Source organism: Meleagris gallopavo, chromosome 11 (genome assembly GCF_000146605.3).
Source record: "Meleagris gallopavo isolate NT-WF06-2002-E0010 breed Aviagen turkey brand Nicholas breeding stock chromosome 11, Turkey_5.1, whole genome shotgun sequence".
Taxonomy (NCBI): Eukaryota; Metazoa; Chordata; class Aves; order Galliformes; family Phasianidae; genus Meleagris; species Meleagris gallopavo.
Window position 1 is genome coordinate 10,867,678 of NC_015021.2, and position 23,389 is coordinate 10,891,066.

The 23,389-nt window shown below is 38.8% G+C and overlaps 1 protein-coding gene across 1 annotated transcript in view; it reads left to right on the forward strand.

The window, feature by feature from the left end:
* The window catches only part of LOC100547687 (cohesin subunit SA-1), a 45,129-nt gene that overhangs the window by 19,208 nt on the left and 2,532 nt on the right, over nt 1-23,389 (forward strand). Inside the window, exons 6-15 of the mRNA XM_019618871.1 lie at nt 1,291-1,383; nt 4,103-4,277; nt 6,425-6,564; nt 8,076-8,177; nt 9,656-9,804; nt 12,765-12,893; nt 16,046-16,251; nt 19,076-19,247; nt 21,959-22,069; nt 22,983-23,097. Of these exons, the coding sequence (XP_019474416.1) occupies nt 1,291-1,383; nt 4,103-4,277; nt 6,425-6,564; nt 8,076-8,177; nt 9,656-9,804; nt 12,765-12,893; nt 16,046-16,251; nt 19,076-19,247; nt 21,959-22,069; nt 22,983-23,097 (1,392 nt within the window). The remainder of the gene's footprint in view (nt 1-1,290; nt 1,384-4,102; nt 4,278-6,424; nt 6,565-8,075; nt 8,178-9,655; nt 9,805-12,764; nt 12,894-16,045; nt 16,252-19,075; nt 19,248-21,958; nt 22,070-22,982; nt 23,098-23,389) is intronic.

Genomic DNA, 23,389 nt, shown 5'->3' on the forward strand with positions numbered 1-23,389 from the left:
AAATGATTAGTAGTAAAAGGGTGATGTAGCTTATAGATCTTCAGAGACTAGATCAGAAAGCCACTCTTACTGTATTGAAAATCAAGAGGTTCAGAGATCTAGAAACCTGTGGCTGCTTAGGTGCATCTGCAAACCTGCCTTCTGTTGTGAATTCAGTACAGAAAGAACATATGGACCACAAAAAGGCTGTTCAGTAAACAAGGAATAATGAGATCTTGCAATAGGATGCAATAAAAGAAGCTAAAACTAGAAATGAGACACATGGACTGAAGAGACAGCAAAATCAGGAATCAGAATTTTTGGCAGGGAAAATGTTGCTTATGCACTACATGGGATCTTTAGATTTTGTTTGGATGTTCTGAAGGACATGTCTTCCATCTGAAAGCTCCAGGCAGATACCATGCACAGCATGTCAGCAGTAGTGACAGGCCAGCAGTCTCAGTGGGAATTAATGGCTGTACTTTAGATCCCTTCTCTACATGAAATCTCTGGTGAAAACAGGGAGGTAAAAGATCTTTGAAGCAGCTGCAGATACACATCAGAAGTGCTGCCAGACAGGTGGCAGACAGGGCAGGAGCTCTGCTGGTATCACTGAGCAATGCAGAGGTAGCAGAATCTGTGAGTCGGTGCTGACAGAGCTGGTCCTCTTTGACAAAACTTGAGGCTAACATAAGTCCAAGTGGTTTGTGGTTCCTGTTTTCCTCTCTGTGTTGAATTTGCTCCTAATGTGAACAGAGTAACTATTTAAATAGGTGCCAAGTTATGTATATTTTCATATTTATTTTTTCTACCCACAAATCCTCCTTTCTCTAGATCAACAAACCTCCTTCCTTCTTCCCCCTGTCATTAAATTTCTGCCATGTGCCTTCACATTTCCCATGTCTGCAGGCAGTTAGGATAATGTTTTTGTTGAATTTGAGATTGCTCATTGATGTTTTTTGTTCATGTTGATTTATCTACATACAAAATGACTTTTAAACCACCAGGTGGGCTGACCTTGATGTATTGATCTCTTTCTTCTAAAACATTTATAATTTACATCCAATATAAAATACAGATAATTGTAACCCAGAGATGTATTGTTTTATTAGTAGTATTTATTGCAGGGAAACCTTGTGCCATTCCTCTGGAGACTAATGACTTGTTTTATTATGCATACATTTGCATGGCCTCTCTTTGTTTTACTAGCTCATGGGGTTGAATGTGTGAAATTATCACCTTCTTATGCTTTTTTTCTTAGCAGCCTTTTATTAATATTTACATATTGTCTCTTTTTAATATTTATTCCAGGAGGACTTGCTGGTATTGAGGAAAACTGTGAAATCCTTTCTGGCTGTCTGCCAGCAGTGTCTATCAAATGTCAACACCCCAGTTAAGGAACAGGTAAAGGAAGTGTCTGTCACATGCTCTTACTGAAGTGTGAATGTTAAAAACTGTGGTAAAACTCAAGATGACACTGCACCAAACTTAGAAGGCATGCATGATTTTCCTTCAAGTAAAACTGACCCAACACTCAATAAAAAGAACTATTAAAATCACCTTCAAAGTACAGCTAATGCCACATTCATTTTAGATGCAACAATAGATGCTTTGGCCCACGTTCAGCTGTCTTAACTGTAGGTGTCTAACTGAATCACCTAAAATTAAAGTCCACTCCTTTTCTTAACTAGTGTATTAGCAGATGTAAACAGGCACTTTCAGAGGATGATTCAGACCTCAGATTGACTCAATCTGTATATTTCTGGATATTTTTTTTTTTCCCCTTTGCATTGAGTATTGGGGAATCTAGAGCAACTGCCTTCCTACACAAGTCAAATGCCTGATGGTAGATTGGGGAAAAAAGTCTAAGCTTAATATTTAATTATTCTGTCATCCTAATAATTCCATTAAATGTAGCAGTAAATGCTAATTATTGTGTCTCTGTTTCCCATGGTGGCTAATTGGAGAAAATTGAGGCTTCTAGCAGTTCAGGTCATTCTTATGTATGCTTTCTAGCAGGAAAAGAATGTTAAATAATGTTTTACAAAAATACTCTGCATTACACTACAAATTTAATTTCACACTATGCAAAAATAGTTATTTGACAAATAGTTATGTCTCCTTGGTAAATCATAGTAAAATATCCAGTTACATAGTGTCTTCATTAAATAAATATCAGCAGGGGGATTTCTTTAGATTTTCAAGAATGTAGAAATTATAGCATAGGTTGCTGTGCTTCTCCAGAAAGCTGTTTGCAGTTAGACGTGCATGCATCTGTCTGCATGGGCAGGAGAGCACACGTGTGCCAAAGCTACATATACAAAACATGATAATAGCAAGGTATTCATATATATATATATTTTTATTATTATTATTATTATTTTTTTTTTTATGGCTCAAAGTTAGTTATTCAGTTATGTGTGTTCAATTTTTGGAAAGCCACACGTACGTGGGTTGGGAAGCTTCTGTCATGTGTATTTAGAAATTGTAATAAAAGAAATTAAATCCAAGCACTTATTGAAATAATTTGCAGTCTCTGCAATAAACAGTAGCAGGTGTATTTGCTCGGATTTTAACATTTGATGATTTATATCAGGTCTGTTGACATCTTTTAGTTGTCTGCAAATTGCTTTTTTATATCAGCACTTCCATGATTTTGCTAAGACTAATTAAATGGCACACAGGTAATGTGTTTTTTAAAAGATAATACTTTTTAACAGATACTGGTTTTTGTTTTTGAAAGATAGCTCTGTTTGGCTTTTATACTGTCTTCTGCAAGTTGATAGAAATATTCAAGGCTCAGAGATCTTCCTATTTATGTATTTTTACAGGACTCTGAGGTGTCACTGTCTTCCAGTAGATTAACTTTAGTAATTATTTTTAGTACTCTGAATAGTTACTCTTGACATAGAACATATTTTATTAACACAGTATAATGTGAAAATAGCATCTAGCTTCATGAAAATATCAACCATTGTAGCGTAAGCTAGCTCTAATATTACTTCTGCATCAACAAATTGTAAATGATTCTTACCATTCCTGCATTGGTTTTGTTCTTGATATATTTTAAAGTGTTTTAATTCTCTTATTCTTTTAAGTTTTGTTTTTTTCTTCATTGATACTATCAGCTTTTCTTAGAAGTTCCTTAGAAGTTTTGCACCATTCTGTGGAAGTTTTCAAGGCTGTGACCAACCAGAAATAGAGACAGCAAGAGTCCCAGTCAGAGTAGATTGGACTTGAGACTCCAGAGATCCCTCTCACCTAACTCATCTATGATGTTTTTTATTTTCTTTTTTAAAAAGTCTGGTCCTGCAAGTATAGGAACTCTTCCTCAATTTTATTGATTTTTTGAGAATTCTTCGTGTTATACTTTCTCTTTTGTATGTTTGCTCCTTAATCTATACGTTCTTCTCAGCAAAGATTGATTGCATCTTAAAGGAGAGAAGAAAGTGTAAAGTTTAGATATAGAAGTGAAACATCCCACATTTTTTTTTAGACTGAGAGAAATAAATCTCTGACCAGACATGTCTACAATACATCATCATCTGTACCTGTGCTGTCTTTATCTTGGTTAGAGAAAAGAAAAAAAAAAAAAAAAAGCACTCTCAGTGCATAACTTTTTCTTTTTAGAGGTGTATTTTTCTTTTTTAGAGGTGAACATTAGGATTAGCAGCAGACAAGTCATGACTGAAATGAATCCTAAATTTCAGGTACTGTAGAGAAAAATCCCAAATAATGGCACCTGTGTCCAAAGTCTAAGCAGGTTGTAGTTTTCTTCTTCTTTAACTTTTTAAACTGTTTATCAAAAGAGGTTTTTTTTTTTTCTTTAATGCAGTCCTTGGAGTAGAAAGAGATTTACAGTTCTTCCCACAGAGAAGAAAAGGAAATTTAGTACAGTTCATCCTGGACATGGAAATCAGTAAACAGAGTTCCCTACGTAGGAATGAGAGACGTAGTATTTTAGAACTAAGGGAACCCTTAGTGAACACTCCTCACAGCACAGAAACATACATAACTCAGCTTAGTTAAAGGAGGTAAAGGAGAGAATATCTAGAAGTTAGACAAATGGTATTTGGTTTTTACTTAAGCTTCTTACTCTTCTTGTATCTCTTTTGCCTTTCAGGCCTTCATGCTGCTCTGTGATCTCTTGATGATTTTTAGTCACCAGCTGATGACTGGAGGGCGTGAAGGTCTTCAGCCATTGGTGTTCAATCCAGACTCAGGCCTCCAGTCAGAACTTCTCAGTTTTGTGATGGACCATGTCTTCATTGACCAAGATGATGAAAACCAGAGCATGGGTGCGTTTAGCTTTCAAGTTTTCTACTTAGCTTTTTTTCCATCACAGATGCAGAAGAAAGAGGAAAATAGAACTTTCAGATCAGTTTACTCAGAAATGTTCTCAAAATTATTCCTTCCTTGGTTTTAGGAGGACAAGGGGTAAGTGTGTATATGAAGCATTCAGTGCTGTGTGTCTTAAAAAGTAGTTACAAAGTTCACTTCATGAGACCAGGTGACTTCTGAAGACCTGGGAGCAGCCTGTAAACAGCATGCTATTAATCTGTACAAAACTGTTGGTTTTTTTTTTAATCTTTTTATTTTCAAAATACTGAAATTTTCAAAATACTGAAATTTTCAAAATAAAATCAGGATTCTTGATTTGAAAGTCATTGGAGACCAGAATAGTTGAAGTATTGTGTGTGCTTGCTTGTGTTCTTGTTATTTCTTAGGCATCCTTGTGTGGCCATGCTTTGAGAAGCAGTAGGTAAGACATCTCTGCTTCCTCAGAAGGATGACAAGATTATTTGCTCTCAGTCGAGGAAGGACAGATTTGTCATTCAGATCTGTTTTTAAATAACTCATTGCCACTACTGTGCATTACAAATGCCTAAATACATACACAGGGGCACCCATTTTCTGAATCCTAAACAGCTTTGGACAGGAGAAGGAATTCCAGAGAGTCCAAAAAAATATATATAATAATAATAATAATAATAATAATAATAATAATAAATTTGAAACACCTGCTGAATGCATACTGTAGGCACATTTTCTGAATTTTCATTGAACTCAGTTACTTATAAGTTTGCATGGCACACAGGTGCTGGTTTTGATCTTTTCAGACAGTAGTGTATAGAACTAAGATCTCAGAGAATTTGTTCTTGCTTTTGAGATGCTTTCAGTCTTCTAGCTCACTAGCTCCCCACTAGCTTGCCTCTTTTTGAGCATCTCTTTATGGATTACAGTAGCCAGAAAAGAATGCATTTTGAAACACAACTTCACCAGAAGTGCACAGTGTAAGTTAATTTTACTTTGTGAGCTCAATGATCAGAATAAAAAATAAAGTGCATATTTTAAGAGGACAGTGTTTATTTTCTCCTGAGCTATGTCAGTGCTTTTTAACATCCTGTAATTGGACTGGGAAGACAGCAAAAAGGTGAATGAAGATCTCTGTGTGTAATCTGCATCCCCAAATATTACTTTTAATTTCATGAAGTCAGTCTGACAATTTACAGCTTTTGGTATTCAGAATATATTGTAAGTACAAAAAGAAATGAAGAAAAATGAGAGGATGCTTCAGTTTTGAGGATTAAGGTGTACATGTACATACAGTCAACTCCACTGCTTGTAAAAGAGTTCCTACTATAAAACACATGATTTATACGCAGTGGCTTTGTGGAGAATACAGTAAGAGTGAAGCAAGAGAGTCTCAGCGATGCTGTGTCCCTTCTGGCCCCTACACAGATCTGTTTAAATTCAAGCTGGTTAGGACATTCCCCTTAAAAAAAAAAAAAAGCTCTCTATCAAACACATGGTATTTGCTATGATTACAGCTGTTATAGCATTTTCTTCTGCAAATTGTGTAATACAGCTTTACTGTATGATAATGTATTTCACATTTTATGTGTATAGTTTTCATTTTTATTCAGAGTGAAGTCCTACATGGAAATTAAATGCTTACAACTGGATTTTATTTCCTGTTGTTTATTGCTGCTTTAGAGCTGTGGATTTCACACCTACAAACCCAAGGCATGCAGTACAAGTATCAGTTTCTAGTTCTTCTCATATGAAACATTTATAGATTAGTCATGTTAAAGAAGTGTCTCCAACTGTCGTTCAGTTTCAGAAGTTAAGCATAAAGCATTCAACAGCTCTTCACTGTGGCCTTTCACAGGGTGAAGAAAATCAGTGATTCAGTTCCACGTGGATTGCGTTCAGTATTATTCAGGGCTACAGCATCCTTGGTGAATGGTGTCATCTTCCTGAAATTCCCAAATTCCTTGAAGGTCCTAACATTCAGGAGTAATCATCTTTCATTTTAGCTTCTCTTGCAACAATACTTGCTTCCATTTTAAATAACTTACTTTTTTCCTGAACGCTACTCTTAAATCATGTTGCTCTAGAAAATAACAGGCAATTATAGTAACTTTATTGTTGATGCTTTCAGAGGGAGATGAAGAGGATGAAGCTAACAAAATAGAAGCTTTACATAAGAGAAGAAACCTTCTGGCTGCCTTTAGCAAGCTGATAATTTATGACATTGTGGACATGCATGCAGCAGCTGATATCTTCAAACACTATATGAAGGTATGGCTCTGTGAGTTCTGCTAAGAGAATATAGATTGTAGTGTCAGGTTACTTGCTTCTCTCCCTTGCAGTCCAGTTGTTAAAGACTGACCACTTGAAAGCTTTCTCAGCCTTATTTGATTTCTGTACTAGTTTTTCCTTTTTAAGTCACACCTGTCACTGAGAAGCTATAAGGTCTGAACTAGCCTTCCTACATAAGGAGGGCTTTACTAGAGGCAAAGGTTGGTCCTACAAGATGCTGAGTATTTCAGAGAGGCTTACCTTTACAGAGAATTTCTTATCCTGCTCCTCAAATTAATTCCTAGAATCCACAGTAACAGTTGTTTGTCGGTTTCACTGGGGCTCTCCAGCCTAGCAGGGGAGCAGGCTTTTTTTCTCTTGGGAAAGAGATTGTTTCAAACAGGAATGTAGTAAAAAAGTGCAGTGAGGTACTGCTGTAAGTAGGTATGCAGTACCTGAATATTTTATCAACGTACACTGCTTCTGTGCAATATTTAGTCCCAAAGGAATTCAGAAGGACTTGCTACACAGCTGCCACTTTACACTCTCCTTGCACGTTTACCTGCTGGTAAGCATGCACATAGCACTCCTGACACTGCCAGGGTCCACCAAGTCCCTCAGCTTATACCAGATTGCCAGGTGTACCCCACTTGTCTCTATAAGGGATTAGGCATCCCAAAGAAGACAGAGGAGCAGTTTCAAGATGAAGCTATCACACTCCATGTTAGTTTCTTAACCTGCTGCTACTCTTTTTTTTAATTCCCTCTTTCTCTTGAAATAAGGGATGAGTGAGAGAAACTGAATTGAGAGTGCAAACTAGGAAGATTTCTGTAGCAGATGATAGAACAGTATTTGAGAGGGAATGAAAACAGATGGTTGCAAATGCAGAAGGGTTAATCAAGCTGAAAGAATACTGGAAAAAAAAAAAAGTTTTGATTCTTAAGCCCAAAGTTTTAATGATTATGCAGGCTGTGATTCTCAGCAGTCATTCCTCATTCAGTGCAGAGAATGAACCAGTGCTTCCTATTAACTGATTCCTTATTCAGTTTTCTGGCTTCAGTGAATGATGGCCATCTAATTCACCATGGATCTTCTGTTTGTAACTATCTGTTCAGTAATGTATGGGTTCAATGCATTGTTGCTTCTTATAACTTTCAGCCACAGCTCACTTTCATCAAACGTTTAGTTTGGAATAGGAAATGCTCTTTTGTTTGTTTTTCCACATATTTGTTACAAAAGATGTAACAAAGATGATAACAAATGTAGCACAGGAGATAACAAATAAAGAAGTCCCTTATCACAAGGTGCAGATGACTAGTCAGCTTGAATTTTTATACAGAAACATTGCCTTTCACTCGTACAGGAAATCCGGATTTGAAACTGTTATGGTTTTGTTGTTTGTTTAAACTGCTGTCTTTTCAAAAGAAGAACTAGAAGTAATCAGAAAAAAAAACTGAAATATTGTGTGAGAATTCCTGTTAAAGAGGATTTTTCCCCACGTTTTTTCCTAGTACTACAATGATTATGGAGATATCATTAAGGAAACCCTGAGCAAAACAAGGCAAATTGATAAAATCCAGTGTGCAAAGACACTCATTCTCAGTTTGCAACAGGTAAGAATATTGATTCTTGTTAGAAATCCTTCATTGCAAAAATTCCTGGGCAGGACTTCTCTCTGGCACTGTTTATAGTGAGGCAAAAAAATCTGTGCTTTTGTTAAGGGACTGTGTTGCTCTGTGATTCAAGCTGTCACCATTGATTTGTCTTTGCACCATTAAGCCAACAGGGAAAGTTTTGGTCAGGTTAAAATGGAAGAACAAGAGAAGAGAGCTTTGAGTGCAGTTTGGTCCAAGCTGATTTGTAGTGTTTGATTACTGGTAGCTAGTGAACAAGAGGAATTAGAATGACCTTCTCTCCTTCTTTCCTTTGTCTAATCACTGATAGATTTTTCATACTTTGAGATGATTAGTTGAAGTCCTCCAGTATTATTAAGCATGTTTCTTCCATGTACAATTTGCTTTCTAGCAACCATTGGCTTGATGATGAAAGCCATCTTTGTTCTGCTGGCAACACAAAGCATGTGCTTCCCTAAATACTGTGTAGGCCCTTGAAGTACTAAATATATCTATTACATAGGGAAGTTTATGATATAAATAAGATGTTTTCAGATCAGCTGGGCCTTCCAGTATTCATTCCAGACTACTAGAGAATTTCCTGTAGCATCTGGAAGCTAAGAGAGATGTGTGAAAACCTGATAAAAACTGAAGAAACTCCAGAGGAACTGACAAGTGTCAAAGTAATTCCTGTCCTTAAGACTTGGAGAAAGGAAGAAGCTGGATGCCAGAGATCTGTCAGCTTAGTACCACATCACAAATAAAATACATATTAGACAAGCTATTTGCAAGTTTCTAGGTGATGGGTTAGTCAGTATGAATTTGTCAAGGAGAAATCACGTCAGAGGAAGCTGCTTTTGTGAATTGTATGTAACAGAGCTTGTGGGTAGGACAGAAACAATAAATTTAATGCAGTTGTTGACACAGTCTCCTCTGATGCTGCTGTCATTAGCAAGTTAGTAAAATGTGGTCTAAATGGTACCGTAATAAGATAATATAAATAAAGAGCTGTTTAGAAAACTACTGAGTTGTTAATTATTGTGCTGAAATGGCATTACCAACTAGGTTTCAAAAGCATTTACCCAGTGATGCTCTTCAGATATTCATTAAGTCTTGAGTGATGAAATAGAAATTTTGCTTCCTAATTTTCTAGCTGGTACTGACCTGATGGGGGAAGCAGGCATTTTAGAAAGCAGCTTAAGAATGCAGAATCATCTTGATGTGGGAAAGCAGTAGAGTCCAAAATACTGCCTGCGAGCTATGGTCTGCACAAGTACAAGGTGGGGGACAGTTGTCTGGCATTTACCAGAAGGTGATCTGGGAGCTGAGGTGGATTAGAAGATAAGTGAGATCTGTCATATCTGTGTAAAAAAGGAGTGAGTGTTACATCCTCTCTGCCCTCGCAGGTTAAAAATAAAAGACTTAAAATGAGTGTGTTTTCTAGCACACAGATTTTAACAACTGAATTCTTTCTCTAGCTGTTCAATGAACTTGTTCAGGAGCAAGGTCCTAATCTGGATAGGACATCTGCCCATGTTAGTGGAATTAAGGAACTGGCTCGTCGGTTTGCCCTCACTTTTGGCTTGGACCAGATCAAGACAAGAGAGGCAGTGGCCACACTACACAAGTGAGTGGTGGTAAATAAACTAGATTTTTATATTTGCCTTAACGTTTTTGCTCAGAATACTCTTCTATTGGTATATAATTTAACCAGGTCCTGGAATAACGATTTACTCTAATTTCTGCGGAAAAATAATAGTGGGGGGAAATGTATGTATGTAAGAAAGGAAAGAAGAAAAAATAACTGCTGCCTGTTTATTTGTGTGATTGGAATGGCCATTTTTATCTAAGCTAAAGTCACAGGTATTACATGTACTTGTGTGGACTGTATCTAACAATTGCAGATAGTTCTTTGTAACACAGTACTGTGTACTCTGTAGGTACTTAGGGATTTATTTACTTTATTTACTACATTTATTTTACTTTATTTACTACAACAATAATTTGAAGATCTATTTTATTTTTAAAATGAATTCATCCTTTCTGTGTAACTGCTGGGCAGGAGAGCATAGACAGGTGTTGCTAAGCTTAAATTATAACTTCTCCATGCCATAAAAAGGTTAAAATATTAATGCTTGCTGTCTCAGAGCATTAAGACTAAGATGAGCCAAACATGATCATGACTTTATATTCTAAAGGAATGCGAACAATAGAATGAATTTGGCCAGGAAAAAAAACATGAGTGATGCAGTAGTTTGGAGGAGACAAAAATCATATTTGGAAATGGATATCAGAAAATGGATATCAGATAAATCTGTACCTGCTAGTTTAATTTAATTTGTCTTCTGAGTTTGGATAGAAACTCTGGATTCTCCTTCATGCCCATCTTAAGCTTTCAGCAAATATCTGGGGAACTCTTGGAAAGTCCTAATGCTTGTCCAAATTAAAGGTGACATCTTCCTGTCCAAATGGCACAAGGTGGCTGTCGGTGGTGAGTGTGAGAGTTCCAGGCATGCTAAATAATGTGTGTCTTACTCAAGATGGGAAAAGCGTGAGATATTTCAGAACCCAAAAGTAATGCAAGTTCCTTCATATCTCGAGCTGAGTGTGCTGTTGTTTTGCATTGAAGATGGCATCTTTTTTTATTCTACCTTCAGATTAGTCACTGGTGAGCAGGGCAGCCTGGTCTAATGGGTTGCAGCCAGCCCACACCAGAGAAGGTTAGAACTGTATGATCTTTAAGGTCCCTTCCAGCCCAAGCCATTCTGTGATTCTGTGGTGTATGCATGGCAGTGTCCTTTTTCTGTCATGCTCAGTCCCCACCATCTTTTTTTGCTGCTTCCTTGAACATCCAGGTCTCAGGCCATCTGCATCACTTTCTTTCTAAAGCAGTTCTCAGTGTGAGGAGGCAGCTTCTTCCACTTGGCTATCAGTCAGCAGTGTTGTCATCACTACTGGTGAAGACCTCCAGTGAAAGAACAGAGATCCTGAAAGAGATTTTTGATGGTCTGTCTTGATCTTGTCCTCAAACCTGCACAGCCCATAACTTCCCAGGATTACTGAGAGGGTTCAGCAGCCTGTCAGGGATGCGTCCCTGGAGTCAACCTAGCTATTCTGCTTCACTGGAAGAGATCTAGGAATAAATGATGATCCTCAAATTTGTCTGATCTTCAGTATCTCATGAATCCTTCAGATAAGGACAGTACACACCAAGGCATAACTGGTGGAAATGTATTCATTTTGTATCACCTCAGCTACAGGTTGCTGCAACCGAAACACTGCCTGCTTCTGATCTGAGCCTTTCAGCATCAGCCGTGTTCCTGGAGTTTGACCTGGGGAATTCCTCAGCCATTTGATGTTCTATAGGCACACGAGCAGCTCACCCATACTTTCCAGAAGGGAAATCCAGTAGTATGCAGTGAACCTAGATCCCACTGAGAAGAAAAAAGTTCCTTTAGCTGTACTAAATGATTCAAAGCAATTGAAACTGAGCTGAGTAAGGAAGATAAAATAGATGTAATTGTGAGGCCAAGAATCTCAACCATTTTGATGAGTACCTTTTCAGGTATCCTTTGTGCTATTATAAAGGCTTTTCTCATAGCATAAATACCTGTGCTCTAAGAAACTTTTCAGCAAGCAGACTGTGAGAAAGCATGTGAGCAGAGCAGGATGGCACAGCATCTGTTTCTCTGCCATGGTCACTGCAACACTGCTGCCAGGAGTACCAGAGCTGCTGATACTCTGTGTGTGTCCCTGAGAAGGGTGCCTACTGCTGACATCTTCGGAAAGGTGCCATCCTTACTGCTACTCCTCTAACTGGAGTGCTTACTGTTTGCATAAAAGGCATCTCAGACTCAGTCCTAGGCCCAGGGTCTTGTGATTATACTCCGAAGATGTCTGCAGTACAAACATACTTGGACATTTTTAGGCTCAAATCCACCTGTAACAACAGTGTATTTTTTTAAATCTGTAGTCATTCCTTCCACTTTCTCCTGTACTCCTTTCTGGATTTTCCCTGACCCGAAAGGAAATCAGTAGGCTGCTAGACACTTCCTGTGACAAGAAGAGAGGTTCAGGCATGCTTTTGCCATATTGGGTCATGTAAAAGTAGTTTTCCTTAGCCTCAAATGATAAAGCAAAGACAAGGCAGATGTGTATTGATCAGTATGATGGTAAGTAAATTCTCTCCTCTGACTGTAGGTGTGTAAGTTATACCTTGCTAAACCTCACATATAATTATTACTGCTTCAGACTAAAAAAAGAAAAAGCCAACTGGCTATTCCTGCTAAGGCAGTGGCTTTCCACAGCTGCCCAGTTCCTTACATTGCAGTCTCTTTCTAACCTGGAGACTGGCAATATTTTGTTGTTGACTTTGAATCCGCACACATTCAAAGGGAACATTTGATTCCCCTCAGGTCCAAAAGCTGCTATTTGCTAATATATAATAATATAATTATAATATTATAAAATAAGATGGGGTGATCACAGTTTGAATTTGAGGCAGCATTTAGAGGTGATGGGATGACGTTGATTTTTTTTTATTTTCTTACAAATGTCTGAAAACATCTTGAAATTTCTTCACTGTAGGGATGGAATAGAGTTTGCCTTCAAATATCAGAATCAAAAAGGACAAGACTATCCACCTCCTAACCTTGCTTTCCTTGAAGTTCTTAGTGAATTTTCTTCTAAACTCCTGCGGCAGGACAAAAAGACTGTGTAAGTAATAGCCTTGTTTTCTCTGGTGGGCTTTGCTGAGTTGTGTTAATAGTTGAATTGTGTGTTTAAGTTCCCTGCTTTGAGGTTTTCATTGTCTAATGGGGGTTTTAGGAAGGCCCGGTGGCTTTTCACATGGTTATTCCTCAATTTATATTTTGAAGTAATAATGAAAATAAATCCACTGATTAAGTGAACTTGAGACCTTACAGAAAACCAACATTGCTTAGAATTTCCTATGGAGCACTGAGAATAAAGAGAATCATTTTTCAGACAAGCAGAAAAAGGAATGAGTTGTAAGCAGTATAGGAAATATAGAGGTCTCTAAACATTGCAGTAACGTTCATTTCTGTTAGATGTTTGTATGAGAAGTATGTTTATGTTTATTTTGACTTACTGAGTTGAAGTGGGCTTCTTGAGTTGTCAAGGCTTCTGTTAATGGCACAATAGATAGAAAGACAGGGTGAGAGACAGCACTGCTGTTGGTGAGGAAAGAGCAGAGTGATAGAGACCTCAGACTGAAACAAGCAACTGTATTTGGTGTGGCCATCAGTGGCTGCAGATAAAGTACCACAAATGAAATAAATCAGACGTACTGTTGATAAGAGCTGAATGTATAGCAAGAAATACTGTTGTATGACCAACATTTGAAAAAATGTCAAAGGCAGCTGTGGATATTAAGAGAGTTGATAAAGAGAAAGCTTCATTAGTGAAGGCAAGTTCATAGTAAAGATGTGTTGTCAGCATCACTGCAGAGGTAAGAGTGTATGTTTCTAACATGTTCTGTAACAAATATCCAAGATTTGGCCACAGCATAGAAGCAGTAAGGGAAAAACAGCGCGTAGTTAAACGTCATCATAGCACTGCGTGCCAGTGTAGAACTGAGTTCTTTGAATAACTTCATTACAACTTAAATATGTAATTACCAGATCTTATCATTTATGGTTGTAAATATCTTTCTAATTACTTTTCTGGCCACAGTGAATTTAAGTCATTCTACAAGTATATATAAAGTCGTACTGCTATGACTACCTGAATTGACTCATTCTCTCAAGCTTCTCTGTAATTTTTCTTTACAATTGTATAAATAATTTTCCAGTTCAGCAAACACAGTAAAAGAAATGGTCAAAGTAGCTTGAGAATTAGGCTGTTCATCCAGGCTAACCTGGCACTTAGGCTTTCAAACTTCTCTGCATTGTTATACTCCTGAATTTTGTCAGCCTGTTCTGTTCTTCAGAAGAGGGCTTAAGAATCAAGGATTTTCTGGCTGCCTTTCTAGCTGAACCTTGTGTCTGTTAGCTTAAATGTAGTTGAATTCCAGTTGAATTTATTGAAGCCTATTCTTCCTGCACACTTACCAGTACTTCCACAAGTTTCTCCAGTGTCTGAAATCTGAAGTTATATTACCTGATCACAGCATACCTGACAGCTAAATCAGACCTGGCCCTTTGCATGAAGTTCAGTATTTCTCATTCTTTGCCTTTCAGTGTTACCATTCACATTTTTTCCTCACATTTTTCTCAGGACTGCAAAGGTTGCTGTGGTGGAATCCATTTCTCCTGTTTTTAGCTGTCTTTCTTGTAGCCTTCTGTATCTGAGCTATTTACTTTAGCTGCATTTGAAGACTGGTGAAAAGAAATAGGGTCTTTAGGACACGATTCATCTGATCTGTTCTAAATGACTGCTTTAAGATAAGCTCGGACGTGCCCTGGATTCCACTGGCTGCTGTGACTATGGAGAGAATCAAGATAACTAGATGTTTTTTGGACATCTCTGCATTCCTTCACTTGAGAGATTTGCCATGTTTGCACTCGTCAGGCAATGGGTGCATTGCCCCATAGCAGTTTGCTGACACTACGTTCTCAGCTATACTCTGGACTATATTTTGCCCTTCTCTGTAGCATGGCTGCTCCAATCCAGAGGGACCTCTCCCCCGCCCTGCAAAGGGGCAGCAGCCTGCAAGCAGCAAGGAACATGACCACCATCTGGTGGAGAAGTCCTGTGTGCAGGATCACTTACCTCCCTGCTGGCTTGGTCTCCAGCCAGCTGACTGTAAGCTCAGCAATGGGCTGTTAGACTGGAGGTTAAAGTGCTCTGGAATAACCCTGAAGGTCTCATCAGCAAAGCTGCATGTCTGGAGATATGGGCAAGCTGGTGGGCATCCTACCCTCCAGATTGCCTTCCCTACCTCAAAATAAATATTATTGATTCAGTATGCCTGCCTGTCACCTGCTCTTGGTGTAAGATACCATTCCAATCACAGTTCAGGAAACACTACCATTTTGCTAGGCTTCTGCTTCCTTTCTGATTTACTTCTTTATTATTAGTATAACTGATATTATTTGTGTTACTGTTATTGTTATTATTACTCTTATTATTGCCACTTGGCAATGTGCTGAATGAGATTGTGATCACAGAGTGCATCGTAACATTTTTTTTTTAACAGAATGAGGTAATGCTGAAGTACAGTGCCTTCTCTTGCCTTAATTCTGAGTGCTTGGTTCTTTAGTTTGGAACTCATTGGAATCACTTTTATGTGGCTTTTCTTACTCATTTTATGGACAATCTTAATTAAACATTCAGTGGAAAAGGAAAATAGCTCACCTGTTCTCCAGGCCATGTGTGGGACAGAAGGTGGTTGGTTCCTCCCATAAGTTAGCAAGTACTCTCTGGACTTCTCCATGGCAATGGAATGGATCTTCAATTTTTTTACTGAAAAATATCTGCTTGTATTTGAGAAAACTGTTCCTTTCCCTTTCCAAAGATGTAAAATTATATCCTCAGTCTACAAATTCAGATTGTCTGTTGACACACCAACAATATAGAGAAGTGGCTTACTTGCTATGCAGAATAGAAGGGGAATTTGAGTAGATTGCACTGTGAGTGACTGCAGGCAAATACAGGAAGATGTCGGGGAAAGAAAACTTCAAATTCCTTAACTGAGTAACCTGGACACAATTAACTGTTACTTTGTTTTGAGGGAATGCCATGAATTCTTAATCAGTTCAAGGTACAAGGCTTTTTCAACATATGTTATCAAATAAAATAAGGAAACACCACGGCAGATTTCTGTTCTCAGCACTGCGGGAGGACTTGCACGTCAATTAGAGGAAACAGCGCACTGAGCCTCTGCACTCATTGTCTTCTATTTTCAGTCACACCTACCTAGAAAAATTTCTGACAGAACAGATGATGGAGAGAAGAGAAGACGTGTGGCTGCCACTCATTTCCTATAGGAACTCACTAGTTACGGGCGGCGAAGATGACAGAATGTCTGTTAACAGTGGGAGCAGCAGCAGCAAAACCTCTTCAGTGAGAAATAAGAAAGGACGGCCACCGCTACACAAAAAGAGAGTAGAAGGTTGGTGTGGTTTTACCTTGCCTGGTACAGGTATTTCTCATTTTGTACCTACGTTACAGCTTCCCTTATATTTTGTAAACAGTGAAAACAAAGCACTTGTTCTGCAAATTGCTCTCAAGCTTCAACATTTCTGTATGAGAAATAGCCTTGTAATTCCCTGTTCCTGCTTGTTCTGAGATTTTCAGATGGAGAACTACTAAAAGCTGTTGCTGACAGTGGAAACAGGAGGTGGCTGTGGAATTAACTGCTCTGCACCTTTCCCAGTCACAGATTTCTGTTTTCTGCTTGTTTTATTTCGAAGCAGTTGTTAATTTATATGGTGTTAGAGCAAACCTGAGGCAGAAGTTCTGATAGAGATTGGTGTTGTAGGTCCGTATAGATCAGCTCACTGGAAAATACTAAAAAGATGCATGTTTTTGTTCAGCGTGGCACCAATATACAGTGTATTTACTTTTTCTGTGACTTCAGGAGTGTACATCAGGAATTTGGCAATGATGGCCAACTTCTTACAAGATTGCATCTGTTCCTGGTTGATAAGTGTGAAATTGCAAGATGTAGTGCATGTTTATGTGAACATGCTTACCGTTTCAATAGATAGCAATTATAAGTGAGATCTTTAAACTTCAGAGTGTTTTCCAAGATTGTTATCTACTATAGTAACCCCTCAGTGAAGAATCTAATGTTAATTCTCTTATAGTCAGATCTGCTCTCCCCTACAGCTTATGCTGAGCAGTGCATGAGCTAAGTCTTTTAGTTTCCAATAGCCAACCTAGAGTCTAGGTAGGAAAAAGCACAGCTTACTTTGCTTGCTCAGGTTGCCATGGTTTACACAGGATTCAACTGGGGTCATTTTTTTCTTTCCTTCTGTTACTACTTTAATTCTAATTTATTTTATTCTACCAGTATCCTTATTTTTTCCAGGAACTGTAGTAACATCTCTCCTTCCCCATAAGACAAGTCTTATTCTTAGGGTGTAGGTTTTATGACGTCATTTACCCCACTCTTTCATGCCTGCCTTGTTCAGTGATCAATAGGAGGAAGAACTGACTTGCAACACCTTCCTTTTGAATATTACCTTTCTTTGCAATATCTGGGATCCTGAATTTTCCAAAAACATCTCTGACTTAAAATGCTGGAAGCCTGATTCTATGGCTGTTCACCTAATTGTTGACTTTCTGAAATATCTGAATGTACCAAAATTTCCACGGGAATTACCTAGCAGCAGTACAGTCTGGAGCCAGTTTGCCTGCTTTTGTGGGCAGATACAGACTGCTGCACAAGGAAGGGGCTCATTTTGTATGTACAAATAATGAGCTCAGGAAATAATCAGAAATGCAATCCTCTTCTTAGAAAGAAGTATTTACTGTTCACTGGTCCATAGAAGTTGAGCTATGAAGAGCCAGTCTGCTGAACAGCTGGTTGCCTACAAATAGTCTGTATTCAGCATGTATGCAGGCCGTTGTTGTTTTTTATCTTTACATATTTTTGTAACCCTTCCAGAAGTCCTAGTTTTAATTTTAATTAATCTAGCATTAGAACCACAAATGCAGACCTGTTTCTGGATCTTGCTAACATTTTTTTCCTTTAAATCCCACTCTAAAGGAAGGACATTGGCACTGCAGAAACAATCATGGCATGTAAGAACCAAAGCCAGACCCTGTAGTTCCTTCCTGCCCTCAGTGCAGCGTGTATTGGCTTCAGCAGACTGCTGGGGCTGGAGAATATTCTCTCTTGCTCCTGAAAGTAGAACTGCTGTCTGTATAGGTAGTTCTGACATTTCTTCATAATACCTTAAAGGAGTGAAACATAAAAAGGATTTTAAAAAACCCTAGTGTTGTAAAAGGCAAATTTAAGAATAAATAGGCAACTTTTTTAGACAGCTTTTAAGCCCAAGGGGTAATAAAAGGCATAGGAAAAGCAAAGAGACCTGTTGAGGTCTCCAGCTACTTTCTCACTGCTATTTCTTCCTGTTAGGAAATCTATGATCTTGTCTTCTCCTCTTCTGTAGCCTCTTGTCTTTCACTTGCTGCAGCAACTTCTTCATGTCTCTTGTCTGCACAGTTGTGTTCTCACACGTTTGTCTCAGGCCCCACCAGCCATTCATCTCCTGTTTGCTGCCCTCTCAGTACGAACCCAGCATCACACATTGGACCTCCAGTCAGCTTCCCATCTCCATCCTCCCGTCTGCTCTAAACTCCAAATATGCTATCTGAAATCACTTTACATCACTTTTACAGCAGCCACACCTCTCCTTATATAAAATGTCCCATGTGTACTCCACTGGAATGGTTCTCACTGTGGTTTCTGATGCCTCCACTCCCATCGCAGTGTTCAGTTGGATCTCATCTGATGTATATGTATGAAAGTAACTCCTACATTTAGACTGCAGAATTGGTACTTAGGAATTGTTTTTGTGAAACGTGTATGAGCCACCCAACAAGTCAGGCAGTGCTGCAAGGCAGTATGTTTGCAATGTTTTTCATTTTGTTTTCTGAAGTATTTCTACTTTGAGTAGTTGTTGTTATTGCTGGGAATAACTGGTAGTAATCCTTCCTTAACAGAACACAAAAATTACCATTGTGAGTATTTATCCAGCTGATCTCTAAAAGACACACCTAATGCAATAGATACTAAACTACTGAAAACATGAATTTGCAGAAGGTGCTGCCTCTAAAAAGAACTCTGTATAGAAGTGCATCATAGATGGAAGGCTTTAATTATTAACGTAAGGTTCAGTGAGTTGGCTGAGAGGATTTTAAGGGCAGCAGTACTGCATTTTACATCACCACTGATGTGTCAGTAATTCTGAATGTTCCTTTCCTAGACGAGAGTCTGGAAGGCTCTTGGCTGAACAGGAATGAAAACATACATACCCCAGGAGCACTGCAAGCACCACAGCTCACCTCAACTGTCTTGAGAGAGAACACCAGACAAATGGGGGAGCAGATCCAGGAGCACGAGTCGGAGCAGGGATCTGAACAAGATTTTTTACACAAGTAAGTGTCTGTACCAAACACAGTAAAACCCAGGTAAAGAAGTTGTGTAAAATGTACACAGTTAGTTGTGGCTCCACAAATGTTGTGTTTCTTTGCAAAAGCAAAAGAAAGATCTTGGCTATGGCTCAGCAATAGTTAGATTATTTTAAATCCACCTCCCCCCCCCAAAAAAAAAGGTTGTAATGAAGATAGAAGTTCTTCACATTAAAACTGTCTTATAGCATAACTGTGGGCTTATGGATAAATCACAATGTCTGTGGGCCCAGGTTTCATTGAACTGTTTCTCTAAAAACCTATTAAATATTATCTTTTTTTTCCTTCTCTCATAGTACAGTAAATGTTCTCCAGACATCTTTACCGATTTCTTACAAATTAATTCTTCAGTCCAACTCAGCTGCTGAGCTGCTATCTCCTGCTTTTTGGCACTTCTGCAGGCAGTTTTATTTTGCCCTAAATTAGACATAATTTTTTGTCATTCAACTCCCATTTTATCACCTCCATTTAAATCAATTTATGGGGGGAAAATGATTGTTATTATCTGTCAGTAGTTTATTTAACAAAGTCTTCAGAGGATGCTGTTATGTGCTAATTCTGTCAATTTGAAGACAAAGAATAACAGCAATTGGGTTGGAGGCTGTTCTTACAACTTTTATGGCCTATTCTTCTCCCTTGGTTGTGTATACAGCGTGTACAGCAGTACAATAGATGAAACCTAGATAAGATCCATGAATCTGTGTTTGCCACAAGAGATACTTGCATCTCAGCTGGCTACAGATAACTTTCTGCAGCATGCTTGGTGTTTCCATAAAAGATTTCTGCTCCCTTATTTCCCCATACTAACGACGTGGTATCAGCACAAGGCAGTGTGAGATGGATGAAAGGCTCACCAGGCAGGTTCACACTGCAGGCAGGGCTACCTTTCTCCTGCACAAAGGCTGACATGGGCACAAGGTTTCCCAGCAGGTGCTGTATGGAAGGAACGAGGCTTGGCACATGAAGATGTGAATACAAGGCAAGGGGGGGCATGGATTTTCTCACCTACACAGATGAGATGGGCGGAAAGCCCCAGCTGGCCATGAAAGCACAACTGAGGATGAACTGTTAACATCTGAACCAAAGCATCTTATCACCTTACTCCTATGGTACTGAGATCTACCTTCATTTTCCTTGCTTCCTGAGCTCAGGAGCTTGCCTCCCCAGATGTTGCTGTAATTTCTAGATTATAAAGACGACTTTGTAGCTCAACAATTACTCCTTTTTTTCCTAGTCCTCAATTAAAAAGCAAAACAAAAAAAAGAAAAACCAAAGAACTTGATGAAGCAAGAGCCTTTTCCCTGCCCCTCTCTGATCCCATCATTGTGCTGAACACTAAGCTACCTCTCTCTCTGTGAATATTTAATCAGTTAAGGAAAGTACGACAGCTTCACGGTGAAGGTGATGCTCGCTGTGCATCACCTTCCTGAGCCTGATGAACAGGGGCTGCCTTAAGGTGTGGCAGAACCTTACTCTTTTCAAGAGAAGCTGCACCAGGCTTTTCACTCTGTGCTTGAACCTCTGTTTCTCCTATCTCAGCTGAATGCTGCAGGCAGAGAACTGTTGAGCAAAGACAGACAGCGTTGCTCTCCTTGGATCCCACTCAGAAGTTCACAGTGTGAACTAACAGTAGAGAATAGTTTTCTTTCAGCCTGAAGTTAGCTGCTCATCCACACACATGCTGAGGGTCACCTCATCTTCCCCCTTACACTCTGTCTCTTATGTGCCACAGCATACCTTAGTTGGATCCTGCTGATCCCTAATCCTCTTGTGCATCGATCCCAAACATCTTGTGTGTTCCATAGAAAGTCCCTACAAATGTGAATGTATACAGTTGTATACAATCTAATGTATGCTGTTTGCATAACAGCTGTACACAGCTATCTAACATGAGGTACTTAAAACACTGGTTGGACTCAGCAGTCTTGAAGGTCTTTTCCAGCATAAATAAATCAATGGAAGATGAAGGTCAAAAATAAATACAGAGCAGTCAGTTGCTGAGCAGAATGGTCAATCATGCCCAAAGCAGTATTTCCTCCTGGGTTGTTTTCACAAAAGGTTCTTCCCTTTTATTCTGTGAATCTTACTAGGATATGAGATTACATAATTAAAAAGTGATGTTGCTAGATGTTCTACTACTCTCTCTTTCTAACTGCAATACACAAAGCATCGAACGTGTTGCTTGCTACTGCTGGATGTAGTTAGTGCTAAGTACAGCCTTCCAGGAGTTTGCATATGGATACGTTACTGGATGCTAAAGTTGATGGGAGTATGCATTTGAAAGCAATTTGTTTTTCACTTTGTGACTTTTTGTCTTAAAACGTTTCTGTTACTGACTTGATCTATTCTTCCTCATATTTTTGCCTGATCTGAGGTGATGAATTAAATTTTTGAAGTGTCCTCATTTCAGGTGCGTGCTGCATTAGTGAATGAGTAATGGTAGCATTTTATGTAGCTGTTTTTATTGTAACAATAATGGATTTTTTTTGTGCACACACAATGAGAGGAGACAAATTGCAGAAGGGTATCCAGAAGATTTGTACAACGATGGATGTAATTTAAATAACTAAATCTGAAGCATACCCAGACAAAACACTTGAGGAAACGCTTTCTAAAAACAGGCAACTAAGAATTGTTAGCGTTCTCAGTCGTTCTCAACGCTGCTCTATGTTTGTTAGTCCCCAGATGCAGATATCTTGGTTGGGCCAACAGAAGCTAGAAGATTTAAATCGAAAGGACAGGACAGGAATGAACTACATGAAAGGGAGAACTGGTGTAAGGCACGCAGTGTAAGTGTTCACAGCATCTTCATTTTGGATGGCAAAGCTGCATTTAAATGTTACTTTTCTGGGTTGTGACCAGTAAATTCTGTAATGATGTTTAACTCTTCTTAATAAAGGCAGAGTAACAGCTTTGTAACGTTGGGATGGATGCCAGGCAACAGGGTGTTCTGCCCCTAACCACAGCTGTAAGCAGGTGCCTAGTGAACACAGCAGACCTTTGTGGGACCATTTTTCATAGTTATCTAATTGCTTTCAACTATTTCCAGACGCTTCCCACGAAGCACTGTCATTTGTCTGTTAAGTAATTTACAGCAAGTGTTTATCTCAAGTTGTTTTCCTGTTTTCCCATGAACTTGTTTAAGGTTTGTTCACCCACCTCATCTCTTGTGAAGGTGTCCCACTGGGCAGCTAGTAGAGAGAACACACATGGGTGAATGCAGAAGTTTCTGTTGTACAAGGTGCTCTGTGCTCCTGATCTAACGAAGTCTTTCAGCACATAAATACTTCTCAGAGTGGGGACCAGAATCTCTAGCAAGATCAGGTCATTATAGTGTTAGAAACTGGTCTTGGATTCAGTGGTGGATTCCCAGGCACCTAGCAGTGATCTTGGCAGATGCTCTAGCTCCTGTTTATAAAAGGACAGACAAACCCAATGAGGCTACTGCCCTTTCCTTCTTAAGGACAGATTTAATTAGTGGTCATAACGATATTACACTGGACTTCCTGCTTTAGCCTCTGCAAGTGGCAGGTTTTTTACATACAATTTTCTTCCTGCTAATACTGAGTAAACGTGCTGGTTTTATTCTCGATGTAACACTGACAAGGAATTGGGGATGGATTTTGCATTGTTATTAATGACAGTGTTCATGGTTGGGAAATTACAGTGCCTGAAATCGATGACTTCTTTCTACTTAACCAGACGCGGTCTCATGGAAGATGACGCTGAGCCCATCTTCGAAGATGTAATGATGTCCTCACGAGGTCAGCTAGAGGATATGAATGAAGAATTTGAGGACACAATGGTCATTGATCTGGTCAGTAAATCTTATTAATAGCAAATTTAAAGTGGTAGAAGGATGATTTAGAAGGAACTCTGTAAGTAAGTACAAACAAAGTGTCCAAAACGTTGACCTTTATTTCCTTTGATCTTAACATTAAGGAGTGGAAATAATCTGAATAGTTTCTGAAACCTAAAAGTGCAGTTTCAGGCCCAGTTGACTTTATTCATAGAAACACAAGCAGCATTGCCTATTGCTCTTCCAGATATTCTGGATTCAGGCAGTAGCACGTGCCTGAAGCACTGCTATGCACCTTTGACTTGTCCAC